This window comes from Sporisorium graminicola, chromosome SGRAM_16, assembly GCF_005498985.1.
Source record: "Sporisorium graminicola strain CBS 10092 chromosome SGRAM_16, whole genome shotgun sequence".
NCBI classification, from domain to species: domain Eukaryota; kingdom Fungi; phylum Basidiomycota; class Ustilaginomycetes; order Ustilaginales; family Ustilaginaceae; genus Sporisorium; species Sporisorium graminicola.
Window position 1 is genome coordinate 178550 of NC_043726.1, and position 27749 is coordinate 206298.

Here is a 27749-nt window from a genome sequence, read left to right on the forward strand (position 1 = left end):
GCGGTACTGACCTAATTAAACTAAGCTTTGTGTTTTCCAAAACAAACACTGGAATGTGAGCTCAGCCCGCAGCCCTCAGCGCACGTCATGTGGTTCGCCGTCGGCCCTGAGTCTCTCATCGTACTCACTGCGATTGCTGAACCCCGAGGTTGGGTTCCTGATACGTAGGGCTTCCTTTCGTGCGGCTATGTCCGCTGCTCAGCCAAGCAGCGTTGCTTGACAGGAAAGGGTACGAAACCAATTTCGAAAAGAAAAAGAAAGCTGAAAATAACGGCTGCAAAAAGAAGCAGAAAAGGTGCTCTGCTGTGCACATTCGCGGTCTCACAAATGCTGAAATCTGCCTTCCTCCGCCCTTCTCCGTACTCCTCCACACCAACGCAACGAGGAGCGGCCGAACAGAACGCACATCTTTGAGTCGAGATTTATATACACGAGATCAGCTACAAGTAGCACTTGTCCACGAACCAAATGAGTGTGAGAGATAAAAGTGTCCGTTACCAAAGGTGAAAGAATGAAAAGATGTAGGGCTCAGGCCGCTCAACGAGCAAGCGCACTCGAGACCGCCTCGCGGAACGACTTCCTAAACCTGTCCAGACCAGGCGCCCTCCTCGCCGGTCTCGTCTCCCTCGGTAAGTACATATCCGTTCGAGTCTTACCCCTTCCATCGCCCTGCACCTGAATGGGATGGTGCTCCTCCGTATCGCCCGCCGCCCATCGGCACGCCACCTCCATCTGGCGATTTCGCTTCCTACGTCCATGCTCGGCCAACGAGTTGATATCGCGCATCGTCGCCGGGTCCAGGGTACCTTCATAGTCAGGCATGAGGTCTGGATCGACCGATAGACGGTCGCCCTCGGACGCGCTATCGTCCTCTATCACAGGCGCGGTGGGTGGGTTTGTCCAGATCTGCGCCAGATCCTCCGTGCCCGCACCCACTGTCATGGCCAGGTGCCGGAACCACGCAAAGAAGCTAAACACAGTGGGTGTAGCGTCAGACGCCGACCTGAGGAACCTGTACCAGCTCGGTGCAGCATCGTCGAGCAACTCGGCAATACCATTGACTGCGTGCAGCGGGTCCATCACACGTGCACGCAAGCCCGTCAGATGGTCCAACAGCCGTCCCAGGAACGCCTGAAGATCCAACACCGCATTGCCCACGCCCTTGGTCTTGTGCAACCGCCTCACCTCCTCCATCAGGGGCTCGAACACGGTTGAGAGCGCATCGGCGATCACAGGATCCTGCAGCATCCCTCGCACCTGCGCGCCATCGCGCTGCAGCGAGAGCAGACGCAGCGCCCGCTGCAGATCGACGATCAGACGGTAACCCGGTTCCTTGTGGTTGTTCTTCTTTGTGATCGAGGGCAGCGTCTTCATAAACGCCTGGTACGAGTCGGTCGCATCCATGACACGCTGTACTTCGATCTTGTTGAGCTTGGGCTGCTCCGAACCACGCACTATCGCCGCAACCAGGGGCACCTCGGCCGCCTCGGCGTGCTGTCGAATGAGACGCTTGAGATCGTCGGGCGAGTCGACAAAGACGCGCAGCTTCTGGAACATGACCTCGGAGCCGATGGTTCGTCGCAGCTCGAGCAAGTCTTCTTCGATCGTCTCGGGCTCATCCTCGAGCATAACGTGCAGCATCGATTGCAAGAACCCACGTCGCAGGAACTGTTCCCTCCAGGAACGCATCATCTGCGCCACGGGCGACTTCATCGCAAACGCCAACTTCTTCCACGGGATTGACTCGTACACGTCCTGCACCCTCGCCAAGTTGGCCCTAGACTCGTCTCCTGCGACGAACACGCCATACAGCCAGCGTGCAACCTGCAGATTACCCCACGAGACCATCTTCTGGTACTCCAACGGCAGTCGCGCGTAGTCCGGTGTTTCGCGCAGCGCATCGTACATCTTGAGGAAGCCGTCACCCTCGACACAGTCGAACCAGAGGTCGTCGCGCACCTCGCGCAGGTCGTGCACGTCGTCGCCCGCCTCGGCAGCATCGCGCTCGTGCTCCTGTCGACGGTGCCTGTCCTCCCTGCGTCGTTCCTGGATGTCGTCGTAGTCGCCGCGTCGCAGATCGCGTTCGGAAAATCCGCCAATCGTGAGGAAATTCTGCGTCTCGTTGGCATGGCCAGACTCGCGGATGGAGAGCGTGTCGCGCAGCCAACTCCTCAGCTTGTTGCGTCGGGCTTCAAAGTCCATCGCACCAGCCGCTGGCGGTCGACGCAGCGAGCCGTTACCGCGTTCCGGTCGAGCAGCAGCAGCAGCCGCTGGAGGAGGGGGAGCACGCCTAGCAGCTGGCTTGCGCTGAGAGCCCACCGGACCGTTTTTGCGTCGAAGCGAGCTATTGCGCGAGTTTGGCTGCGATTCCTTGCCCGTGAGTCGGCGCAATGAGCCCTTGCCCCTGTCGAGCAAGGATTGACGAGCCTTGCCTCCATTCTGAGCCTCACGTCCCCCTGCACGCGAAGGACCACGCCCAGGTTGGAGGGTTGCATCAGAGCGGTCTTCCTCATCAGATAAATGCTCGTCTGCTGTGTCCTCAAAGGCCTGGCTATCGTCCTCTGAAAGAGTGTCCCGGTCTCGACCCAACACAGGACGGCCATCGCGAATAGCAGAGCTGTACCGCCTTCGGCCATCGCGTCCACCTCCACGCAAAACTCTGCCTTCGGACGAGTTGCGACGAGATCCATTTGACTTGTACGGCGCAGCAGAGCCCAAGCCGGCCGCGTTGAATCGGGCAGAACGCTCGGATCCGTACGGGCTCCCATCCTCGACATCGCTCTCCCCCTCGTCGGGGCGACCTCGTGTGCGAGGCAGATGCTTGACAAAGGCAAAGGGGCTTAGGTCTTTGGAGAGGTTGCGACGGAATTCTTCAAAGTCGTGGTCGTTGCGCACCACGTACTGGTCGGGCGCGTTGGGGCGTCGAAGACGGATAATGTAGTCTCTCTCGCTAACGCTGTGCTTGCGAATGCCCACCAGGTCGACTTCATAGCCTCCGTACTTGAGCCTGTCCAATGGCTTGCGGAAAGCGTAATAGGCTTCGGGAGGCAAGAGGTTGGATGCCGGCCAAGGCCAAGATTCCTTTCCGACTGACTCATCATCATCGAGGTAAGGATCGCCGGGACCGACTCGCAAGACAGCAGTGATGTAGCGGGAAGCCCACTTGGTCAGTAGGTATCGCAGCGAACCCGTGGTGGACACGGCGCTGAACGGCGTTCCGTCGCCTTCGCCGTGACGGTCGACCCAGGCGCTCAGTGAACGCGACTGGATCGCACGCAGGAGGGGAAGAACACCGGTAAAGAAGTAAGTGCGCGCAAGCGTAGCCTTGTCCGGTGGTCCGCCGACGTACTGGTCCACCTTGTCCTCGGGAGCGACGAAGAGCGGGAACGTGCAAAAGGCGTTCTTGAAGAGGAAGCGCAACAGCGGCAGATCCGGAATGCTGGGCTGGTTGTAGAGCCCGCCGAGCGGCTGTTGACCGCGTCGGAAGACGGCTTCCTCGTCTTCGTCTTCGTCGACAGCGAGCAGGTCTTCGTCGGAGGACTCGTCAAAGTCATTGATGCGCGAATCGTCTTCGACGTCGGAGAAGTCCTTTCGAACACGTCGAGTCGGACGCTGCGGCTTCTCGAAGCTAGTCAGCAGCCATGCACGGTCGAGCTCCCAACGGAGCTCTCGCAACGACAGTTCGCGCAGGAAGTAGTGCGTTTGCTGAGGCGACAGATCCTTTGTGAGCCAATCGCCTTTGGAGCTTGCGAGACGATTGCGTCCGGCATCCAGCGGATCGGCAACGCTAGGAGCGACACTGGGCGTAAGCAGGTATCGACCTTTGTCTGGAGGAGGAATGTTGCGACGATGGAGCGGCCCATCTTCGTGGACGGACGGGAGCTTCTCGACACCACGACTGCCTTTGGCCATCTTGGTTGGTTTAGCCTTTCGACCAGCGACGATGGCAGCACCAGCTATGGGCGCAGCTGCAGCTGGAAGGTCCCGTTGGGTGTATCCGCTCTTCTCGTTCAGCGGCGCCACGACCGAAGGTGGTCCGGCTTCATCGTCGGCCATTGCAAGCTCAGAGCCGTCGGTCACAGAGGGTGCAGCACCAAAGTCTCGAGTTTGCATGGCCCCGCCGATGGCGACGGGCACGGCGATAGCTTCTGACACTGGAACCGTTCGCTCCTGCTGCGCCGCATCAGCCTCCTGAAGATCGTCAGCTTCTGGCGCGACATTGTCGACCACGAGCACAGGCTGGTTGTCGTCGAGAGCTCGGCTCTTCTTTTTGTTCTTCTTGCTCTTCTTGCTCTTGACCTTCTGTCCGTCGTTGGCGTCTGTTGGGGTGCCGGTAGCAGCCGCAGCGAGACCGCCAAGACCGGCGCCGAGTGCCAATGGCGCAGCAATGGCAGGTGCAGGCTTCGAGCGGTCCGCAGCAGCCTCGTCATCGACGACGTACGGCAGCTCCGAGGCAGCTCCGGCTGCTTCTTGGCCAGCAACAGCTGCAGGCTTGGCCTCTTCGTTGGTGGCACCCGTCAGCACAGAGGCTTTGCTGCCCTTGCGACGGTTCCTCCTGGGGAGCAGGGTGGTGTCCGATGTGGTTGTGGCGGATTCGAGCGGAGTCCTAGGGATAGCCGTGTTGATAGAGGTCGTCGATGCTGCAGCTGCATTTTGAGTAGCGTCCTCGTCGGCGAGACCCAAACCGGAGGAGAGAGGGTCTTCTTTGGGAGGAAGGCCGTTCTTACTTTCGCGAAGGGCGTCAAAGCCGATCATGGCGGCGAGACCACCCAGCGCACTTCCGGCAGCGGCACGCAGATCCATGCTTGGCTTTCGAGACCTGGACATGGTCTCTTCGTCGATCTCATGGTCTCTGATCGACTGCATCGAGGCACGTTGACTGGGGACGATGGCGTCGTTGTGGCTGAGTGGACCAGAGAGGGGGATCAGAGGGGACGAAGGCGGCACTACCGAAGCGGCATCGCTGCCCTCGAGAACGCTGGGCTGCACGCTCTCTGCCAGGGACTTGGAGCGTGCGTGCGGGTCGCTAGCCACGGGCTCTGCAAAAGGGTCTACAATCTGAGGAGAGCGGGCATTCTCGGCATCACGTAGAGCGATCGGAGTGGGGATGCGAGGAGGAACGTCCGAGGTCTCGACTTGGGCTTGCTTGGGGGCGACCAGGTCCGATCCATCGTCGCTGGCGATGTCGGAAGGAGGCCTTCGTGCACGGATCCGGGAGCTGGGACGGGCGGTGCCGAGGTCACTGCCAAAGTCATCGTCAAAGCCGCCGCGGCCAGAGTTGCTTCGACTGCTACCGAGACCAGAGGATCGGTTGGTGCCGGCAGCTGCCACGCCCGAGGAGACGGCAGCGGTGGCCGCACCTCGTCGAAAGATAGCTCGATCACGTGTGCCACTCGAGGCCGTCGAGTCAGGCCTGCGACCCAAAAAGCTCTTGCGACTACGAAGTTCGCGGACTGCGCCGTAGGAGCGGCCCAGAACGAGGTCGGCGTTTGCGCCTTCGCGCGACTGGCCTACGGAATCGTCGGAGTCCTTTGGCTTGCGACCAAGACGCTTGAGCCTTCCAAGGACTCCGCCTTTGCGACGCTTTTCTTCGCTCTGGACTGCCCAGCCTTCTTCTTCGGGTGCAAGCTTCTTGGAGCGCGAGTAAGCACGAGGGCGGCTGCGAGGTGTGGCTGTGAGGTTGCTCCTGCTCTGGTTGCGCGGCGTGCGGAGACCGCGGTGGTCATCATCGTCATCGTCGCCGTCATCTTCATTGTCCTGCTCTACGACGTGAGCACCGCGGATCGCAGGCGCTGGCCGAGATCGAGTAGCGGAACGGACCGAGCGATCTTCTTCCTCCGCACGCTCGTCGTCGAGGAGATTGTCGTCGAGGAGATCGTCTTCTTCCTCCTCGCCGTCGATGTCCTCGTTGGCGGTGACGGCGTTCTCGTCGGTCTGCGTGACAAAGCCTTGCTCGTCGTCATCGCTGTAAAAGTCATCTTGATCCGTCTCACCCTCGCTGGCGAGTCGTGCCTGGCGGCCGGCTGTTGCGAGTGTGGTTGGATCGCGGCCCTTGCGATCGGGTCCGTTGGATCGAGTGCGATGACGGATACCGGGACGGGCAGAGCGGTGACCTGGCTCTACGTAAGGCCGGCGCATCGTGGGCGAGCAAGTCTGATGTACTTGTTGGGACGTAGCAGTGATGCTGCCTTTTGTGGTATTGTCGCTGTGTTGGCAACTTTCTTTTGATGGGGCCAGCTGTCTGGTTTCGCGTTGGCTCGGGTGTGAGAACGTCAAGACCGGGAAGGCAAGAATCAGGGTATCGATCTGTATAGAGGTATCGTAGTTACAGTTCACTGCAACTGCTGGTGGTTAGAGTCGTCTACGGGAAACGGCAGCCAAGGTATACGAAAGGGATGGTGGTAGTGGCGTAACGTCGAAAAGGACAGCGACAAGGTGGAGAGATGGATGAAGGCCGTCCGGAGCGGAAGAGAGAGCAGAGGGACTGAAGCAACGACTGCAGCTGAGATGCATGTCAAGAGCGGAGTAAGACCTGGATGGACGGTGTCGATCGATGGGTAAAAATCAAATCCCCGCACACTGCCCATGCTGTGCGGTGTAGCGAGCGAGACACGATGTAGCCAAAAAGGGAAATATCCCTTGAAAATGCTCAAGAGGGCAGACACTTGGATACACTCGCAAAGTGGCTTGGGAATGACCGCTTCAGTTCTCTCCCTCTCTCTTGTTGCCTTTGCCACCAGAAGGAGAGACGGCACGTCCGACAAGTGGGAACAGGCGTAGCGCGGACGACTAGGATGGAGGGAATTGCAGAACAGATCGTCGGATGTGAAATTCCAGTTGATTCGCTCGCTTGCTCGAAGGAGCTATTCCCGTTGTCATGCAATGCAGCACAGCATCGGTAGCAGAGGTGTCCTTCTCAAAGCTCAAGCCCAACCGCCGCGCTCTTCGATGGAGCACGATCCTGTGAGAGAGTGCCGCATCGGGGCCAACAGCTTTTAGCCTTATTTGCAGACAAGCGAACGTGCTGCTTGCTACTCCACGGCTAGCGTCCATCCCCCGAACCTATCATCAACGGCTTCCATCCATCTTGCCTCGTTGTCGGAGATCCACGGTACGTTCCAGCTTGCCATTGATCACCTCGAGCAGCACACAATCACGTTTGCCTTTGGGGCGTTTCAGCGTTTGAAATGGCGCGATCGGATCGACGTCGCTAAGCGAAGACCCTGTTGATCAACGAGGTTCTTTTGGCAAGCTCGAATGCCTGACATGACGGTTTACCTGCAGGCTTCTGGCACCCTTGGTGAGGCTCTCCCTCCCTCCCTCGCGCCCATCCCTCGTACTCCGGCTTGCAGCGAAGCTTGGAATGCTGTAACGAATGCGGGATTCTCTGGAGCACTTGCAGCAAATTGATTGTCGTTGCATGCAGTTTTTGGAATTGCAGCTGCCGAGTGACGTTGACGAGACGTTTTGATTGGAACTCTCTCTGCACTGCAACAACGGAGAAGTTGAAGCTGAAAACCAAGCCTTCCTCGCGTGCCCATTCGAGATTTGCCTTGGCAACCGGTTCAAGCCTTTTTCCGCATTTTGTGTGGGTGAGCAGCAGCAGCAGAGCGCGAATCATTGTGGGGTCGAGATTCATTTCCCACACTCCCGAAGGAGCGGAAATCTGAAACTAAACCTGAGCCAAATCTACCTCTGTAATCTTAGCCGATCTCACAATGATTGAAAATTAGAGTTCCCGGCTTTTCCCACGGCACTCCCGCGTTCAACCGATGATGCGTCGTTGACGAGGCAGGCTGTCGCCCAGGACATGGGCGCAGACGCTCTCTGTCAACGCAGCAGAGGTTCGACTCGACAGGCATGCAAAGTTGAGAGTCGAGACAGACTGAAGAACGAGAAATAGATCCATTACAATGCAGGGTATCAAAGAGAGGTGACGGAAAAGGGTATGCTATGAGCTCTGCGTTCAGTGATCGGCCGAACAATAGCTGTTCCGGGAGAGCAGAGCTCCAGAGAGAGGGGAAGAGGATCCCACTAGGCAACGGTGTGACAACACGTGTCAACGATTCCAGATACGAGCAATCGAACGGTTGTTTCGCGATGCCGGCCTCGACTCATTCGTGGCTTCGGCAACCGACTTCTTGTTGCTGAAGCGTGAGCCTGCGCGAGTGAGAAGCGACTTTCGTGGCTTGATAAAGTAGACGCCACCTACGTCTCTGTCGGATTTTGCGTCGAGAACGGCAGCCGGCGGAGCTTCCGACGACGACGAATGCTGGCCGGACGAGCCAGACAATTCGGAACCAGAGCTCGAGTCACGTTTGGCCAGGTACGGCATGGACGCCAGGACGCTGTCGCCGGCAAAGGCATGCTCGAGGGCTTTGAGACCCACAGCCTTTTCAGCCGAGTAGATGGCCGCCACTCGGCTCGGCATCATCACGACCGCCTGTGGTGCCTGTGTGTGTTGTTGCTGCTGCTGCTGCTGCTGCTGCTGCTGCTGCTGGTGGTGGTTTTGCCCCAGCTCGACACGGCTGCTTCGTACGATATCTACAGAGTTGCGGCCGATCGTGTCTCGTCCATCGATCCAGCAATGCGGGGTGCCTTCCGACTTTTGACGCACATTGTTGATACGCTTGAGCCGCCAGTCGAGGTACGTGAGCTTTTCGTCGGTAAGCGAGCCGCGAGGTGGCGGCGGGCCCGACTTGTCGTCGAATCGGTGACGACGGGCGGCACGAGCTGCGTTGGCTGCGCTGAAGCTGGTCTGCGGTTTGGTCTTGGTCGAGGAGGACGAGGAGACAGTACCTTTGGTCGTGCGTGTACGACCGGACAAGACCGTGAGCAGTGACTTGGCCATAGCGAATTCTCGGTCCTGCATCCTGGCTAATGTGATGCAGGTGGAGTCAGCTAAGAAAGCGGACAAAGAATGGTGAGGGTGAAGAGCGAAGTTGAGGTTGATGGTGGTGGTGGGGACAGTGATGTGAAAGGCGGGGGGATCAACGAGGAGCTCATTGGACGTGCAATCACAGGTATATGTATACACCTTTTTTTGCGGGGTTCGAAGGCCAGTGTACTGCGAGACTCGGCTCTGCTCTTAAGGCGCAGTGGCTTGCACGGTAGGCTGTCGTTGCTTGTACCCGTGTCTTCATCGACTGCCAACGTGCAACCTACTTGCTGCAGACAGCTTTGCCACCTAGGTAGCTCACAGCTTGATGCACAGGTTGACCGGACGCGAGGCGGAAGGGCGACACAAGCGAGAGAGGACAGGTTTGCATTGATTGTGTCGGAGAGCAAGACAGGCGAGCGGAGTGTGAACTTGCCCTTGAGATGCAAACGATAGAATCCAATCCTCGAACCAAGGCCGACGGGCCATGTCCCCTATAACCTTGCCGTGTGCTGCCCTCGGCCTGTGTTTCAATCGTAAAGCTGTTTCGTGTCTCTCCGTGTCTGCTAGTGCCCTAGACCTAGACTAAAGAGGATCAGCTGGGGTCTCGCAATAGCGTTTCGGCTGAGGATAATTGCTGTCCTTTCTCCGCCTTTGTTCCTGCCTTGCTCTGTCTTTGCCAAATGAAACTGTCAACGGTCTCAGAATCCAGTCCCTCCGACCCAGCTCGCCTTACTTTGCAGATGAAAAGGGGAAGTGCACCGTCCGAGATGAAGGTTTGCACACGCATCCCTTCGCACCAGCACCAGCACCCCCAGCAGCACCAACGATGGGCGACAGAGGGAAAATGCGAGAAGGCGGGGACAAAAGGTCTGCAGCAGCCACGCGAATCCGCTGTTGATGTGCAGCAAAAAACTAATTTAGCTCGCTCTCTGCCGTTGATGTCCTCGGATCGAATCGACGCCGTGCGGGGGGTCAATGGGTCACACGCCGCTCGACCGGCCACACAGGACAAGTGAGCCAAAAGACTCGGCTCTAGGCGAGTCAATCCAAAAACCTGCGGGACAGAGCAAAAGGCGTGCGGGACCACACCTAAGGACGGCGTCCCACCAGCGGCTTCCCTTTCGTCGACCGTCTCGCCAAAGGAACAATCTAGAGCCTCTAGTTTCTCGGGTATTCAGCATTTGTATTTGGCTTCACTTTGAGTTTTAATATCTTCAATTCAATTGATCCGAGCATTTGGGAACGGCATATTCATGGATGCAGCTTGGCGGGGACAGGATCTCGAACCCCCTTTTTGCAGCAGAGACCTTGGGCCTGGCCTCGGCCAATAGGATTCGAGCCTGATTCCCTCTTCCACCTCTGCCATGCTTTCCCGCACCTCTCGCTGTCCGGCAAACGCTAGCAGTAGATCGTATACGATCCCCAGTCGGGGCGGTAGTGGTTGCGTCGTGCCCCTTACCCACAAGTTTGAAACGCACCGGCGGCGGTGTTCAACGTTTCTTTTTGCCGGACTCGTCAGCAGAAAGACCCAGATCATCGCAATCTAGACCCCCGGTACTCGTTGAGCCGCAAAGCGTAGCCTTGGCTGAACAGGAAGTCTGCTGACTGAGTCGGCTTCTCGGCGGAGCTGTTTCCCAGAGCTCCTAAAATTGGCCACAGCTCGGTCGATCGACACTCGCTCGTCGTTGTAGAAGCTTCACCGCAATCGAGTCGTCGATAACCTATCAAGCGTGACCACTGCCTCTCACCTGCCAACCTCTTGTTCGAAGCGGGACCCGATCAGGCACAGCATACGCAGTACGCAAACACTCGCAATGCGGTTCGCTGAGACAGCAGCCTCTGGGAAAGAGGTAGTCGGAGACAAAACGTGATGCGTGCACATGTCGATCAGGAACCGGCATAGCGTTGAGACGCATGGCACCTTGTCGTCCTCTACGAGCATGCTGACCTGTACAATACGTCAAAGGCAGCTTCACGTCTCGAATCTCAGCTCAGCTTCGACGACGACCAGGCGCACATTGGCGGCGATGACATTTGAGTATCAAAGTGAGCCCAAAAGGCTTTGCCCGAGTCAAATTTGATGCAAAGACGACGCCTCATTTGCAGGTCCGCTCGCTCTACTCCAAGGGTCGGATCCGCGAAAGCTCCCTTGCTGCTCACTCTCTTGTCGGCACATGGCGAACGAGGATCATCTTATGCTTCCCGGCTACTTGGCATTTTTTGTTGTCTCGCAAAATCACAACAGACAAGAGACAAGCGACATATGTGCAACACGAACAGAAGGCGCCGAAATATCGCCGTTCATGCCTGCAGGTCGGACATGGGACTGGCTTTGCTCTGGGGCCGACACGCATTGAAACTGGCAGAGTTCCCACGCCTGTCAAGATTCTGACGGATGGGTGGACCAGATGAGCAAAGTAGCGAAGTCGCATGTCAGTCGATACCATGACCACCACGTGGGAATCACCGGGAGTGGGTATCGGCAGCAGAGGACGTTGCTTCATCGGTGATTCTTGAATCTGCTGGAAGTCGCTCGTACGGCAAACGGAAGAAGAAGCAAACGTGCAAGGAGCAAGAGAGCGATAGAGCAATTGTCGACTGCCTGCAAGTCACATTCTCGATGCACCCCATTTTTACAGACGGTAGGCACCCCTCGACTTTTTGCCGAGCAATTTGACCGTCCTTTTTTTCCTGGCGATTCCTTCCCTTGTTCTTTGCGAGGCTGTACAGATGCAACTTTTGCCAAGGGGCGTCAGGTTCTTGCAGCGTCGCGCAGACGACCAAGGGAAGGAGACAGGGGCAAGGCTTTGTGTTGTCCTTGGTCCTCCGACATGCAGTCCTGCGAGATGCTGTGCTTTGCCGGCACAAGTAGCGCCATTGTTTGTGATGCCGCCGGGCGGATGCGTTCCAGTTAGCTCAAATGATCGACACGGGGCCATTCCTCCCAACCAAGTTTTGAAAAGCGACTCGCTCTAGGCTTGACGTTCCTGAGGCGGCTTCGTTCCTTGGGCTCTCGGGCAACGCAATCTGCCTTGTTGGTTCCGCATCGTCGACATGGCAATCGCCAACGCAGCCAGAGCAGCGAAAGGGTAAGGCGAAAATCGATGCAGACCAGCCTTCACCGAGATGCGACAGCCAAGGTGAAATTGAATTGAAACGCGCTGCTGTCAAGTAAGGAAAATCGCCACCACCGAGCGAGCCCAGCCGAAATCCTCTGCGCACACATGCCGAGCCAGTGAAAACGTCGGCGCGTTGACACAAGCGAGCGCCAGCGCAGCCTCGTCCTTCGCAACACCCTCTTTCTCGAACACCTCGCTCCGTCGATGGTCGGCTGCTTGGTTGCGCACAAGAGATGCCTCATGCGCCGTCCAGCTGCCGCTCTCCTTCAGCTCGTCTGCGCCACCCTCGCCTAGAAGACGCCGTGTTGCTGTAATTTCAGCCGACCCTCTCTGCGCATCCTGGGATCGACGTGCCTTTGTTGATCATGCTTGTCTCGTGTCTGCACAGAGGATCGTCGCTTTGCGCTTGGCCCCTTGCCTGTGCCGCTCCCCGTGCCGCCGCTTGGTGTCATTGAAAAACGCCCAAACGCCAACGTCGCCGTGCCTTCCTGTCGATTGGTACATGTCGAATTGCTCCTCCGTACCTTGCTTTTCCCCTCCATCTCCCCATCGCTTCTCTCCTCTCTTCGCTTGGACCCCATTCCAAACCCCGTACCGTATACAACCCAGACTCGACGAGCACAAGCTGGTATTGTGATCCTCAAGTCTACATTCTCTCCACCACCGCCACTACCACCACCATCACTTGATCACCCTCTCTTCTGTTCACATCCGACTGTTCCTACAACTGTCTCTGGTCGCCCCTCCTTCTCCCCGTCCAAGCTCGTCTCTCCGTCTTGTTCCGTGTCTTCAGCATCTTCTAACACACACAATGAAGTCGTTTGCTACCTCTCTTGCGCTCGCCGCGCTCGTTGCCAGCACCACCATGGTCTCAGCTTCCGGTCTGGAGCATTCCAACATGGTCGATGTGGTTCGTCGAAACAAGCACCACAAGCACGCCGCTCACGGCAGTTGCTCGTCGTCCAACCACTCCAAGGCTCACCACAAGGCTAAGAAGGTCGCGTCCGACTTGAAGGCACCCTCGTCGTCGTCTACGTCTCAGTCCGAATCGAGCGCGCAGTCCGACTCCAACTCTTCCTCCTCCTCCTCGTCTTCGAGCAGCAGTGCGGCGCACGGCAAGACCTCTGGAGGCAAGATGGGACTGTGCTGGGCCAACTCCAACGGCATGCCCATCAACAATTTCGACTTTGGCTCTGTCTCGTGGTTCTACTCGTGGGACGCTACCCCGGGCTGGGATGCCGCGCCCGTCGACAAACTCATGTACTGCCCCATGCTCTGGGGCCACAAGAACACCGCATCGTTCAAGAAGAACGTCCTCGACAACCTCGACTCCAAGTTCAACCAACACAAGTGCGCCATGGCCATGAACGAAGTCAACCAGAAAGGTCAATCCGACATGAGCCCCCAGGACGGCTGCAAGCTCATCGAAGAGTATCTCCTCCCGCTCAAGGAGAAGGGCTGGTACCTCATGGGTCCCTCCACTACCAACGCCCCCGATGGCAAAACATGGTATCAAAATTTCAAGAAGACCTGCCCCGACACCTTTGACAAGCTCGACTCCATCGCCATCCACTACTACGGCACTTCCGCCTCTGACTTCAAGCAATATCTCCAAGACTGGCGTAAGACTTTCGGCAAGGACATCTGGGTTACGGAGTTCTCTTGCCAAAATTTTTCAGATGGCCCCCAATGCGACAAGGAGAAGACGACAGCGTTTGCCAACGAGGTCGCTACGTTCATGAACGGGCAGGAGTGGGTGAAGGGATGGGCACCCTTTGCTGTCATCCAGAACCTCCAGGGCGTCAGCGAAAGTCAGCGTCTGTCTAACGGCAACAACCCCACGTCACTGTTCCACTTGTACGCCAATGCGAACTAAACAAGGTGATACAAACTCGATAAGGACTCTTTCGCATGGCTAAGTGATCGGCATTTTTTGTGGTGGTGGCCATTGCCCACCTCGTTTCACTTTCTAGTGGGCACTCTCATTTTCAGTCTTGCGCTCGTCTCCAAGTGCTTGTCTCTCACGTTCTCCTTGCTTGAACGCCGCGATCTGGCATCGCCTGGCGTCTCGGCCACTTTCGAGGTTTCCCATCTACTTCTTGTTTTCGTCCTCTCTCTGTTTTCAATTCGCGCCAAGTCTTTCTCAAATGTCAATAATGGTGTTCAGGGCTGCAGAGCGGTCCTCGCCTTGTTGTCCATCTCCTTTTCCCACGAGTACTAGTTGACACTGCCCGATCGCGTGCTTGAGATCCGTTCGGCATGGTCCATTCCAGGACGCGATGAACAGCTTGCGTCCGGACGAGCGCGCAAGTGTTGTTGACTGAATGAAAAAATAGTGATACACGTTGATTCGCCGCCATCAACCGATTCCCTTTTCTGTTCCGTCAGGCAACACAAGCTTTGTGGAGAGGTTGAACGATGCATTGTTCAGGAAGCAACATGCCCCGATGCTACGAATAGCTTGCACTTAGACGGGCACGTAAGTGTTCGCCGCCCGTGAGCTCAGCGACGTTCGAGACGCCCTTGGCAACACACCTCTTGTGAAACTCTTCCCTTTCCATCAGGTTGCCTTGACACTTTTCGCGAACCGCTTCCGAGATCGTCAACGGAACCAGACGAGCGTCTTCGTCGGGCTGACAAAAGTACGCGACCGAGAAGCGAGAACCGCTCTCACTCTCGCTGCGAGGCAGCACTACTCGATGCTGAGTCGAGCGGAACAGCCCCGCGCTCCAGAACTCCATTGCATCTCCCACATTGACCACGATGCATCCCTTTTGGGGCGGAATGTCGATCCACTGACCTGGCTTCATCTCGACCTGCAAGCCACCGACGTCCTTCTGGAAGAGCAGCGTGCACGAGCCATAGTCTGAATGAGAACCTGCACGAATGCTTGCCGTCGCAGCATCTTCCTTCGTTACAGGCGTGGGCGGATAGTGGATGAGCCGTAGTCGATCGTGCTGTCCATGATGGGAGTCGACAAAGTACCGCGGAGGCAGATCAATCGCTTCTGCAAATCCGGCCAGGACCGTATCGCAGATGCCTTTGCATTTCTCGATGAACGTGGCAAGCGCCTCTTTGTGCTTCGACAAGGTAGGCGGCAAAAGCTGTGAAGGTGGTTGATACCGCTCTTCTGCGGGTGACGAACCTCCTTTGGCCCTGGCTAGACCCGCGAGATAAAAGGATTCTTTAAGATCGCCCCCCGCCTTACTGTCCGTATCCAGCCGCTCCGATCTGATCGCCGTGTAGCCTGTGTTGTTTGCGCGATCTTGGAATTGCAGACGTTCTTGTTCGGACTCGTCGAGGAAGAATCGTGCGCTTTGATCGAAGAGCAAATCGATCTCATCCTGGCTGATGCCGTGGTCGCCAAGGTAGAAGAAGCCCGTCATGACGACCGCGTCCAGAATTCGGGGGCCCAGAGCTTTACCGTCGCTGCCGCCACTGCGGAGAGAGATGATGGGGATTGGTGTCGAGTCCGACATGTTTGTTGTGGGGATCTTCGAATTGACTCAATCGTGTTGCGTTGAAAGGGAGCGGGAAACAACGCGACCACGTCCACCACACGAACGGACCCCTGTGATCTGAGCTTATTTCGATAAGCGTGTTGCGCCGCTGATTTTCCCGGCTGAAAAGTCGGCCATAGCGGAAACAATCTTTCGTGACTCCAATCAAAAGGGAAAGCGTGTTTCGTAGGTTTCCGCACCTTGGAGTACCCTTCCTCTCACCAACTCGCTCACACGTCAAAGAGACGGTACCACCGTCAGTCGAAACAAACCTGCGCTAAGGTCATTTCGTCAGAAACACAGCAAGAATGACGCGCCAGTCTCACGTCGTGGTAGTCGGCGCCGGAGGTACGTTCAGAAACAACCGCTTTGGCAGCAACGTGACGAGGATCTGATCAGCAGCTCACTTCGTTCCACTTCTTCTGCCTTTGCCAACGACAGTGCTCGGACTGACCGACGCCTTTGAGCTGCGAGAGCGAGGTTACAAGGTCACCATCCTCGCTCGCGATCTTCCGCAAGACTCGTTCTCTCAGGCATTTGCAAGCCCCTGGGCAGTGAGTAGCAGCCGCGACTGCGACGATCAGTACACAACCATTTTCGACTCACACATCTGAACTTCTATCATGCGAAACAGGGAGCAAATTGGTGCTCGTTTGCAACGCTCACGGACAAAGTAGCACAGCGTCGCGATGAGGTCACGTTCAAGAAGTGGCTCAAGCTGCATACGCAGCTGCCGCCGGAAGTCATGGCGATGGTCGAGTTCACCGATATCAGTCCCATCAAGCGAGAAGCCAAGGACGTATGGTACAGCAATCTCACACCCAACTTTACCGTCATCCCTGCAGGAGACGGTACGGGCGCACACGCCATCAAGTACAACTCCTTCACCATCAGTGTCCCACTCTATACGCAGTGGTTGGTGTCCGAGTTGACCTCTCCCCGTCCCACCCTCTTGACTACCGCCCGGGCTGGACCGCCAGTGGAGATTCGACGCTGTTCGACGCTCACCTCCTTATCCTCAGTGCGGTCGCTCGTACCTGGGTGCGATGTGGTCGTCAATGCGACCGGGGTAGGCGCGGCGGATCTCGCCGACGTGCGCGATCCCAACGTCTACCCCATCCGCGGCCAAACGGTTCTTGTATCCGTACCCTCCTTCAAGAGCCCCAATACCGGTGCCCGGTGCGTGATGAAGCTCGGTAGCCCAGCGAACTATGTCATCCCCCGCGCAAGATCCGGCCAAGTCATCCTCGGCGGCTCGTTCGACGTTCGCCAGTCCAGCACCACCCCGAATAAAGCGCTGGCGGAAACGATCCTGCAGGAGTGCGCAAAGTTGGTTCCGGAGATCGTACCGGAGGGGAAGACGTGGCGAGAGATCGATGTGATTTCGCACAACGTGGGCCTCAGACCGGGCAGAGACAACGGCGCGAGAGTGGAGCTGGAACGTATGGACGGGGCAGAGGGTGGACAGCTGACTGTAGTACATTCGTATGGAATCGGTCCAGCGGGATACCAGGCTTCGTTTGGGATTGCGCAGGAAGTAGCCGACTTGGTTGATGGCCATTTCGCTCGTCCATCCAAGCTGTAGGCTTCACCCTTTTCAGTGAGCACACCACCCTCGTTACACCTCTCCCCCGACCTCGCGTTGCCAGACCCACAAGACAAGCGACTCGATGTTGGTGCAAATGCGACCAGATGATCGGGTGCAGATTGGTCAAGGATCGGCGACAAGCGATGCGCTTCCAGTTGCTTGCCGATTTTTGTTTGGTAGGAAGCGATACTTTTATTAGACAGCATGAAATCCACTGATGCGGAATTGGTGCGTGCGTGCACCCTCCGTGTTCAAGCGCGCAGATGGTCGACCACGGAACTCCTCGGTGTTCGGCAGCGTCGAGGATATTGCGTAGACAGTGGTGAGCCTGATCCTGACGATGCGAACGCCTCGCCTCGCTTCGACTCGAAACACAAGCCGGATGGCACCATCCAACGACATTTGGAGACTTCAGGGCACTCCCAGAAGCGAGAGTAAAATCGCACCGACAGCCGCCAGGTGTCCATCTTTCCCACTAGTCGCAGCCGGCTAGTCGCTACCGATGCCTGACTGCAACTGATGAGAGAGCGCAGCTCGATGTGGACGGGACCAGCAAATCAGCTCACTATCTGAGACGGGAGGCTGATGTTGATTATGGCGAATATCGGAACGGCTCATTCTACAGTCCGACCCACGATGAAACAAAAGTGGACAACTGTATCGATGCGGAGTGATGCTCGATTGCGACGCTTTGCATGGAATTTTGGATCGAAAGCAGAGCACCGGCAACTCGCTTGCTTTTGTCACCCGCCTGCTCGACAAACAAGACTCCCAACCGCATGGTCGATGGTCAGCTTCGCGTTGTGCGTGCGTGTGTGTTAGCTCGCCTACGGCTTTTGCACGAAATCAACAATGCTTTCGATCTTGAACACACATGAAAGCGACCAGAAACAGAGAATGCGGCGCTTGATTCCAAACGAAGTTGCTTGTACCTGACTGGCATTCCAAAGACGGCGTTCATTGGCCTGCATCGGCATTGTCGAAGCGATTCCTCGGCTGCCAGATGGTCCAGGTCCAGAGACAGCGGCCGGCCATATCGTTGAGATAAAGGAGGACGGGTCTGAAGCCTCTCTCCCACCAAAAAAAAAAGGAAAAAAAAAGGCGGTGCAGCATGTGATGATGAGGAAGTCAATGGTCCGCGATGGTGCTGCGCTGTGCTGTGCCAGTATTTTTGTCTTTATGGCAGAATTACATATAAAAAATCGCAAGGCGCTTGTGCCCCTCTGCAACTTCATTCCCACACTTCCCACGCACCCTTGCCACAGATTGCTGTGTCCACAGTAACGGCGAGTTGTCCGATTCAGGCGCGCAGCTGGATTGTTTTCCCGCCAACAAAGTTGCGCCAATCTAGGCTTTTAGCCCTCTTTCCCACCTTCCATCATCCATCCCCACCTCGTGCACTTTGTCGCTCTTCGTCACACACATTCCTCTAGATCGTCTTACTACCTCGTGGCGCCTTTCTCGCTCCGGCCACTTGTAGCAACCGATTGCCAAGAGCTTACTTCGGCCCCCTTCCATCGCATCACATTGAAGTCATCGCGGTTTGAGAGTCACTCCGGCCGCACTGCCGCCTTCACCGTCGCCATCGCCACTCAAGGCTAGCCGGCTCTGCACCGCTTGTTCAGCTCGGCATAGTACATCTTTGCATCTGCACCTGCCCCCGCTCCACGCCGTCGGTCCCAATCCGACTCGACGATTCTAGACAAGATGGGTAAGTACCCGCTCGTAATGATCCACACACGCACGTACAGTGCCATTTGGCGCCCCTGGCCTGCAACACATCCCATTGAACAGTCACCGTACGTTCGGCCCGAAGATTGCGACTCATCGCCCGCTTGTCACCTTGTTGCGCGGACGAGTTGTTCCTACCCTTGGCCGACAGCAATTTGCGCCAAGCCATCGTCTTCATCGGCATGCGCTCGGTGAAGACCGGGTGCTATTTTCGTCCGCATCTACGATAATCACGGATGTTGACTCGGAATGTCAGGGCGATCATCGTCGGGCCGATGGGGGACTGGGGCTCATAGCTTTTTCGTGATAGTATATGTTCCATCAACTGCAGGTTCAGGATGTTGTTGCCTCTAGCTCGGGCTCTTGTTGAGTCAAGCGCTCTCCTCTCTTGAGTCTTACGCTGCTGTTGAGTCTTGATGACGAACAGCAGCGAGACACTCTCTTGCGCCTTGGGACTGTAGTAAGGCTCAGCAGATGGCGTCGGATCGGAGCGCATGCCGCTCAAATCTGACTGCCTTCTCGGAAGAGCAATCCTTCTTGACACGCAGATGTTGACAAAAAGACGCTCGCTCTTTTTATCGTTGTGCGTGCACCCCTCTGCCTTTCTTACTCCCCTGCTTGATTCGCCGCTGGTTCCGCGCACGCCTTTCCTGGCTTCCGAAACTGGTGGTGATCGGCTATTCCTCTGTGCCTTTCTTTGCAAATCTTCGGCATCCGATCCGATCCCACCGCGGACTGGACTGGACTGGGCTCGATTGGATTGGATTGGTTTTGGACTGGACTGCGCTGCATATTTTCCTCCCTTCACACCTGTTCTCTCCTGCGGTGTGACTTGGACGTGCAGCGGGCCTCATTCCAATTCTGACGTCCTACCTGCTGCCGGACGGTTCGACCTGTGAGTGATGTGGTTCGTCACCACCTGCGGTTGCGGTGCTCGGTTGTGCCTTGCTTGCGCTGCCTCCTGCCAGAGCGCCATGCATCGCCTCGCCTAGCCTTTCCTGCTGCTCGCCTTCTTGGTCTCGCGGGTTCCGTTTTCCATTTTCGACCCTGAAAATTTTCCTACCCCTCCACCGCCATCGGCTGCGCCCCTTTCTATATTCACCTTTTTTAAGAAAAAAAAAAGTGTTCCACCTACGACGTTGCCGGCTTTTGCCTGCCAAATCTCACCTTCCCTCCCCTTCCCATCGCTTCCCTACTTTCGCCATTTCCCTTCTTCCCACTTGCCATCATCGCCACCGCCATCATCTTTCATCCACCTCTTTGAGCTTCCGACTCGGACCCTCATCACCGCCTTTTTTCGCCGCCCTCGCCGTCGTATCGTGGTTTTTTTGTCACCTGCCTGTCTGTCGCAGTTTGTTTCCAAGTTAACTTGCGATCAAGTCAACGCAATTAGGTCAACCTTCGAGCGAGTCTAGTGGCTGGTCAATAGGCTAGCCCTGCAACCGTCAGCGTGAGCTCGACCGCCACTTCGACCTCGAGCCTGTCATCGACAGACACGGCGTCCACGTCGGCGTCAGCGTCCACATCGAGGCAGGCATCTTCGTCGACTAGCACCTTTTCCTCCTTGTCCTCATCGCCTGCTTCTTCTTCTTCATCCTTCTCCTCTCGCATCTCAACAACCATGGCTGACCCTTCACCATCCTCTGACAACATCCCCTCGTCCACTTCCATCTCGATCGGTGCGACTTCAACTACATCCTCAACGCCCGCTTCGACCTCATCAGACACCATCAGTACCAGCTCGTCCAGCTCCACGGGTCCTTCAACGACTAGATCGACGTGAGTACAGCACCAACGTGCTCCATCCAACAAGCTGCACGCGAGAATCAGAGCTGACAGTCACATGCTTCGTACGTCTGCTTTATCCTCGTCTCCTCTTTGTAGATCGTCCTCGACTAGTGTAAGTTCGTCCTCGACACCAGCATCAACCACATCGAGCACATCCTCGCCCGTCTCCACTGTAAGCTCCAAAGCCCCAAGCTCCCTCTGTGCATTCAGCATGGCCTTTGTGCTCTGCCAGCTTTCAGAGGAGGCTCGGCTCAGGTGCCTCGGCTCAGAAACCAGCATCCGCTTTGCTAGACGCAGAATCTCTCCTTGTGCTCCTGGCTCGTTTCCTCTTCAGAAGCTGACTCTGAGACGCCGTTTTTCGTCTTTGCATTCCATCATCAACAGTCATCGACGACTTCCAGCTCCACTTCAAGCACTACCAGCTCGAGCTCCACCACTTCTAGCACATCGTCTAGCACCTCGTCCAGCACCTCGTCCACCTCGAGCTCCACTTCCACCTCGTCCTCGACCACCGACACACCTACCTCGTCAAGTACAAGCACAACACCCACCTCAACGTAAGTAACCTTTTCTTGATCGCACCACATCACACACGTCATGTCGTACACCTCTCTGTGCGTTCGCTTGCATCAGATACGTACATGCCTCGCGGCGCACAGATTCATCACAGTGGCGCGGACGGCCTTTTGCGCTAGATCCCAGCCCCCAGTCCCCCTCGCTCTTTCCCCTCCTGCTCTCTCTCTCTTCGGCCTGCCCGTTGCTTTTGAGGGTAGTCGCCTCGTCGAGGGGACGTGTGATGTTGATCAGTTCCATCTTGTTGTGCGCTCCTGCCGTGGGCCGTGTGTCTTCGACTCTTTCGCTTGCAGACCAACCTCCAGCTCAGCGATTCTGACATCTTCTCCCTCCTCGCCCACTTCGTCCGAACCACCATCTTCCTTCTCGTCCTCCGATCCCCCATCTGCTACGCGTCCAACCGAAACACCGAGCAGCACCGTATCCACCTCGACTTCGTTGACACCCTCGGTCATCACCACCCAGACCTCGCTCACCACCGTCACCTTACCCAATGGTCAGACTTCCACTTCGACCGCCTTTGCCGTCACCACCGCCAACGGCCAATTGAGCGGTGGCAGCAGCGGCAGCGGTAGCGACAACGGATTTTTTAACAACTCGAGTGCTGTCGGCGGTACGTTTGCTGCCGTCGGTTTGGTGTGCGTCGCCCTCGTCGCTGCTGTGTTCTACATGCTTTGGAGGCGCAGAAAAGCGCAGAGGATGGATGCCGACGTGGTCGCCGCCGCCTCTGCTGCTGCGGCGACCAAGAGGACACCCTTCGATGATGATGATCCGGAAATGATGGAGGACCCTAGCTACGGCACGGACGCCGCGGGTCTCGGTGGAGCAGCTGCAGGCGCAGGAGCGTACGGCGCGTCTAATGCGATGATGCAGCAGTACTACAACAACTATGGTCCCTCCACCGAAGGATACGAGCCGAGCCACATGTCGGGTGGAACTGCGCCCGGATACGCCGGCATGGGTGCCTACGGTCCCATGGCTGCTGGCGCTGCTGCAGGCGGTGCTGCTGGTTACTACGCCGGTGGTGCCGGTACTGACGGCTCGCACTACTACGAGAGCGTCCCCGCTGGCCTCAGCAGCGAAGGCGCCTATGCCGGTATGGGCTCGATGGGGCACGACCCCAATGGCTACAGCCACGGCCACGAGGACCCCTACGCCGCCGGCAGCGGCGGTCACGGATACAGCCAAACGGGGGCACCGCAGCTCAACTGGGCCCCTGGCGCCTCTCCTCCCTTGGAACAGGATGTCTACGGCGGCGCCCATGCCGCTCAGGGCCACCCTACCGGTGCGGGAGGCAACAACGTCTTTGCCGACCCAAGCAACAGCAGCAACGAGACCGACGGCAGGATCGACATGACCGCTCACGAAGCGGGGTCCTCGGTCAGTCTGAGGGATGACCAGGACTACGGTCGTCGTTTGGCGGTTCGAAATGGCGAGCAGTGAACGTGACTCGCTGGTCCCACAAAGACGTTTTCGTAGTTGGCAATGCTTCGAGCATGCCTCTCTCTTTTTGCATTGCATCCCCCCTTCATCAGGAGGCCTCGCCATGAGTTGAATGGCTTGTAGGCCCTGTAATCGTACGTGCTTCGTTTGTGTGTGCATTCGTTGGACGTGATCAAGACGAGATGCTCTGGTCACTCCAACAGCTTCGTTCTGGCGCAATGGACACTTTCATTTTTGACAATGTAGGTTTGATTTGCGCTGATTGTAGTGACTTTGAGCTGGTATGGTCCGGAGTGTTGAGTAAAAGTACATTGCGGGTTGGTGTTCTGGATGGGGTGCTAGATTTCAACGACGAGGCGGAGCAGGCGACATGTTTGAGAGCGGGTTTCGGGAATTTTCAGCTGCGTTTCCACGGAACAGGCCGGCGTCCGGATTGATGTCGAGCACAGCCGCGCCGCTGCTGCTGCTACCATTGGCGGCTCTGCGTCGACCAGCAAGTGGAATGTCGGCGTCGCCATCGTCGTCGTCGCTGGTATCGCCCGCATCGGTTCGACCGCGCTTGCGCGAGCTAGGGGCTGATGCTGCAGTTGCGAGCGATTCGGCATCGGGAGTCACCTTGGCCTGGCTGATGTATCGACGCATGACGCCAGCCACGTTCGAGTTGAACAGCACATCCTTGAACTGCGATCGCACGTCCTGCTTGAGCCCCTGCACCAGACGGAATAGCTGCGAGATCGTCGCATCGGGGAACTGGTAGATCAAAAACGCAATATAGACAAACTCGGCGGGCGAGAGCGGCTTGGTCACGGGGCGACCGAGCCGGTTGAGCCTGGTTTCGGGTTTGATGCATGCGCCGTAGCGCCGATGGTTGGCGAGGGCCACATAGCGTTCGAGCGTGCGCTGCATGTTTTGACGCAGCGACCGCGGCGGATCGTTCTTGGCGTTTTGTTTGAGGAATGTGTCGATCGTGTGAGCCGAGGGCACGTACTGCTCGACGTTGGCGTTAAGGATCAGCAGCGCAATCTGAGCCATGAACAGGTAGTCCTTGCCGCGGCTGACCAGCAGCATGCTCTTGCCGTCCTCGTCGTGGACCAGCGAGGGCGTTGGGTCAATGAACCTTTTGACCATCTGGCGGATGAAATCGGGCCAAGGACCCAGGTGCGCACCCAGCTTCTCAGCCGACGAGAGCGTAACGCCCATCTGAACACGACTAAACATGTCGCGCTCGGTCTCGTCGGTGAGCCCTTCAAACTCGACAATGGTGAGCTGCTCATTGTCAAACTTGCGTCGCTGAGCCGGGCTCAGCGCTGGCGTCTTGCCAAGGGACAGATCCTCCTTGTACCAGAACCTGCGGCCCGTCGAAGGCTCCTTGACGGGAATTTGGTTGTTGAGGAAGGCGCAGATCGACGAGATACGCTGCTTGCCGTCGATGCATACGTAAAGGGTCTCACCCCCGGGGCCCTCTTCTGCCTGCACAGAGAGCAGAACGGGCGGGACGTAGTAATGTCGCATGATCGACTCGATCACGGCAGATTGCTTTTCGGCGGGCCATACCACGCCGCGCTGATACTCGGGCTCGAGATCGACCACATCGTCCTTGACCATATCGGCGATGGTCCTGGTGGAAAGCTGAGCTGCTCGAGGAGCTTTGAGTACGTAGCCGAGGTCAAGCACCCTGGTGGACGGCTTCTTTTTCGCACGTGTCTTGGAAGGAGATGCCTTGCCGTATTCACCATCGTCATCTTCACTGAGCTCCGACTCGGAGCTGAGAGCGGGCTGGTAATCGAACAGCTCATCGAGCTCGTCGCCTGAGCGGGGACGGACACGAGGCCGAGGGTCAATCGTCATCGGGTCCGAGGTGAGGTCGATGGGGTTCAGTTGAGACATTGATGTGGTGGCCGATATGGAAGTCGGAGGGATTCGAAAGGCAGAAGGAGAGGTAGATGCGGAGATGGTGCGTATGCCATCACAGCGGCCGATCCACGAAGCGTAAACGGAGGATGTGAAGGCAGGTGCGGAAGCGGAGGCACCGTCAAGGTTAAGGTTTGAGGTGATGGTGTCCCGGCGATGCGACGAGTGATCGCGTAAAGAGCGAGGTGGCAATCGTCGGACGACGAAGACAACATGTGAGCAGGAGGAGCAAGAATGCGATGGTCAGTATGATACCTTCAACGCGGTCGACAGGGCAGCACCGCGGCCTGTATAGCGAAATAGTTACCGTTCTCTGGCTTGACCGACATGATGCGTAAAGTTACTCACGCTTGAGTAGGGTGACTTGGAACGGAATGGTGAAGAGGATCAAGTTGCGATCTGCGTGCACAAAATTGCTGCTGAATCGATGGAGAGACGTGCTTGCATGACGGTGCTCGACGCTGGCGAGGATCGTTCGAGGTCGCCTCGGTCTGCTTTTGGTCGCTCCGCTGAGATGTAGCGCGTATGCGAGCTTGCGACGAACGAAAGGGGACCACGAGGTAGTGAAGGCCCGGGATGAGAAGGACCTCGACGAAGCGGGCAACAGCCAGATTGCAGCGAGAAGAAACGTTGCTTCCAACCAAGGGTTGGCCGCCACGGGGAGCGAAAGTGTGGAGGCGACCAAACGACTTTGATGCCAACAAACCACGACGCGCGAACAAGATGCGCAATATGAAAGATTGAGAAGCTGCCAGCAACGAGAGGGAAGAAAAATCCGCAACCCAAGCGCAGCAGCAGAGCAGTGAGGTTCAGCTTGACTGTGCTGTGTAAAGGGAGCAGGGTTTGGGTGAGATCAGGAGGATGGGAGGAAGGTTGAAGGTGGATGAGGTAAGGAAGGAAGGGGGAAGAGATAGGAGATGGTAGGTATTAAGAGGAGGGCAGCTTGGCTGCTGGATTGTGAACCAAGGAGCCTTTCAAGCAAAGAACCTCTCTGACAAGGAGAGGAATAGGGCCAGTTGACTCAAATCCACCTCAACCCCTATTCAACTGGAGACATCCTCACTTTCAACAGCCATCCAATTTGTCGAAATTTCCTTCAGCTTCATTGCAAACTGGCTCCCACTCCTTTGGATCCCACCTCTGAACCTCCTTGGATGCTGCTGCCCTTGAGTGAAGGTTGTGAAGGCTGAGGTTTCAAGTTTTGCGCCCTTTTGTGCCATGGGCCCCACTTTCGCCCATCTCGAGGCACAGCGCATCCAGATTCAAGCTCATGTGCAGTGCAGGCTTGAGCGGGGCTGAGCAGTGTCTGCGAAAGAGAGGTGTGCTGTAGAGCCGATACGAGTCGTGGTCGACGAACGCGGCGAGTAGGAGCGAATGAGGTTGTTAGCGCGGGGATCTAGCACGGTGGGAATCTGTGACGCAACTTGCGTGTGCGAGCGCGAGCGCGAGAAAGACAGCACGAGGGGTCGTGTGGCCGGAGCGCGCAAGATTTGCGATTATTGCGGCTCCAATCACGCTTGAACCCTGCGTCCGGGCGCTCATCCATCTCTCTTGTGCGCTCTGTCGGCTAGTATCGACCTTTGTTCTCAAGCGTCATTGCCCTCCTCACCATCGACCACCTCTTCGACCTCCGCCGCCGACTCAGAGTCTTCTTGAACACGTCTGCAATCTCTCGGTTGACGCTTACCTCAACGACAGCTGAATCCACCGCCTCCGGACCATCCGAATTCATACCGGCTCTTATCAGAATCTCGCGAGAGACGCACTTCTTTCCATCGAGCTGTCTTGTGATTGCAAAGCCTTGTAATACCAAAGACCTTGTCGAACTCATCAAAGCGACTGCATAGCAATCATGTTCGGCCGCATTTTTCATCTGCTCGTCGATGCCATGCTGGTGAGCGTGGCGCTGTCCGGGATCAAGCGAAGCACTGGACTCACGCCGGCCGTATCGCGCATGCCCAACAAAGACCTGCGAAACTTGATGCGCATCTACCTCGAAGCCGGAGAATGGGTAAGTGGCTCTGTTGGCTGGAAGTTTGGTCGTATGATCTGGAGAGACCGGCGCTGACTGCTGTTCTGCTCCTACATTGCTTTGCTCGCAGATCATGGACTTTTCTGTCGTAATCCTCGGTCGATCGAGCTCGTTTGAGCGCGTGCGCTGAGCACAGCGCATCGACAACAGATACCCAGCGCTGCCAGCACAGAACGTGGCCGACTTGCGCAGTGGAACGCCCGCATGCGATTGACCGAGACAGAGCTGATTGCGACCACATTGCAGCAGTCCAAACGTGATGGCGCTCTCACTTTGCTCCCTTCCGACATTTCGCGTTGTATTATACCTTATTGAACATCCCATTGCCTGCCAAATGCCGGATCGTCTGCGTTGCCTCTGCATCTGGTCCGTTCTTGCGATCTCTGCTGTGTTTTGTGCCTGCACGACTGCAGATCGACACATGCTGAAGCGAGCCTTCCTCTGGCGAAAAAGGATCGACGAATCTATCGGCAGCCGACCATGCATACTAGCTACAAAACATTCGCTTACAGACAAACAGCAACAGAACAAACAAGTGAGCTTAATTGGATCCTGAGCCGCTGTGGCCCACAGACATGACTGCTGGAGCCGTGCTTCTTCTGGACATGGACGAGATTTGACTTGGCATCGGTTGTAGCTAAGCTCGCCTTTCCAGTGGCTGCCTCGAATCGCCTCTCAAGACAGGAGACCACGCTTGCCGATGCCGTTATTCTGCGGCTAGAGTCTTGCACCGCATCGGCTTAACCGCTTGCGTCTTCGTCCTAGGAGGCAGACTTCCCCTCTCTCTTGTCTTTGCCTCTCTCACACTCCGCCGCGTCAACTGGATTCGCGTGTTTGCCTTGTTTGGACGAGTGCGCAAGATTTTCGGTTGATTTTTCCTCTTCCTTTTTTGTTTTTTGTTTTGTTTCGCGTTGAAGGTGCTGCAGTTCATGCTGCCATGTAAGAGCGTTTAAGCACTGTGACTGACCGACTGCCTTCCTGCCTCACGTCGCGGTCAACTGCTAAATTGGAAATAGGATAGAATAGGCGGCCACCAATGACGGACAGATTCACGTCGCAAAAATGGTCCGCGCAGTGTCTATGCGAGCATCGGTCATTCACTCCACCATCTCCACCCTCTAGCATCCTCTTTGCCCGTCTCAATCTACATACACCCTTTCCTTGCCACACGCATCGTTGGCTC

The 27749-nt window shown here is 56.8% G+C and overlaps 8 protein-coding genes across 8 annotated transcripts; 4 read left to right on the forward strand and 4 right to left on the reverse strand.

Moving 5' to 3' along the window:
* Positions 1-537: 537 nt before the first annotated feature.
* EX895_002680 (uncharacterized protein) lies at positions 538-6138 on the reverse strand (the record flags this gene model as incomplete). The annotated part of the gene is made up of 1 exon (XM_029883278.1): positions 538-6138. The coding sequence occupies one exon, from the start codon at positions 6136-6138 to the stop codon at positions 538-540; it is 5601 nt and encodes a 1866-aa protein (XP_029740313.1).
* Positions 6139-8059: 1921 nt separating this feature from the next.
* Positions 8060-8872, reverse strand: EX895_002681 (uncharacterized protein; the record flags this gene model as incomplete). Its single annotated transcript, XM_029883279.1, has 1 exon — positions 8060-8872. One exon carries the CDS (start codon positions 8870-8872, stop codon positions 8060-8062), a length of 813 nt encoding a protein of 270 aa, XP_029740314.1.
* A 3939-nt stretch (positions 8873-12811) lies between these two features.
* On the forward strand, positions 12812-13876 carry EX895_002682 (uncharacterized protein; the record flags this gene model as incomplete). Its single annotated transcript, XM_029883280.1, has 1 exon — positions 12812-13876. The coding sequence occupies one exon, from the start codon at positions 12812-12814 to the stop codon at positions 13874-13876; it is 1065 nt and encodes a 354-aa protein (XP_029740315.1).
* Positions 13877-14450: 574 nt separating this feature from the next.
* Positions 14451-15479, reverse strand: EX895_002683 (uncharacterized protein; the record flags this gene model as incomplete). The annotated part of the gene is made up of 1 exon (XM_029883281.1): positions 14451-15479. The coding sequence occupies one exon, from the start codon at positions 15477-15479 to the stop codon at positions 14451-14453; it is 1029 nt and encodes a 342-aa protein (XP_029740316.1).
* A 329-nt stretch (positions 15480-15808) lies between these two features.
* On the forward strand, positions 15809-17085 carry EX895_002684 (uncharacterized protein; the record flags this gene model as incomplete). Its single annotated transcript, XM_029883282.1, has 3 exons — positions 15809-15848; positions 15942-16054; positions 16135-17085. 3 exons carry the CDS (start codon positions 15809-15811, stop codon positions 17083-17085), a joined length of 1104 nt encoding a protein of 367 aa, XP_029740317.1.
* A 3355-nt stretch (positions 17086-20440) lies between these two features.
* EX895_002685 (uncharacterized protein) lies at positions 20441-22623 on the forward strand (the record flags this gene model as incomplete). Its single annotated transcript, XM_029883283.1, has 4 exons — positions 20441-20598; positions 20704-20779; positions 20992-21164; positions 21474-22623. The coding sequence occupies 4 exons, from the start codon at positions 20441-20443 to the stop codon at positions 22621-22623; spliced, it is 1557 nt and encodes a 518-aa protein (XP_029740318.1).
* A 345-nt stretch (positions 22624-22968) lies between these two features.
* EX895_002686 (uncharacterized protein) lies at positions 22969-24510 on the reverse strand (the record flags this gene model as incomplete). The annotated part of the gene is made up of 1 exon (XM_029883284.1): positions 22969-24510. The coding sequence occupies one exon, from the start codon at positions 24508-24510 to the stop codon at positions 22969-22971; it is 1542 nt and encodes a 513-aa protein (XP_029740319.1).
* A 1876-nt stretch (positions 24511-26386) lies between these two features.
* On the forward strand, positions 26387-26696 carry EX895_002687 (uncharacterized protein; the record flags this gene model as incomplete). Its single annotated transcript, XM_029883285.1, has 2 exons — positions 26387-26545; positions 26637-26696. 2 exons carry the CDS (start codon positions 26387-26389, stop codon positions 26694-26696), a joined length of 219 nt encoding a protein of 72 aa, XP_029740320.1.
* Between the last annotated feature and the right edge of the window lie 1053 nt (positions 26697-27749).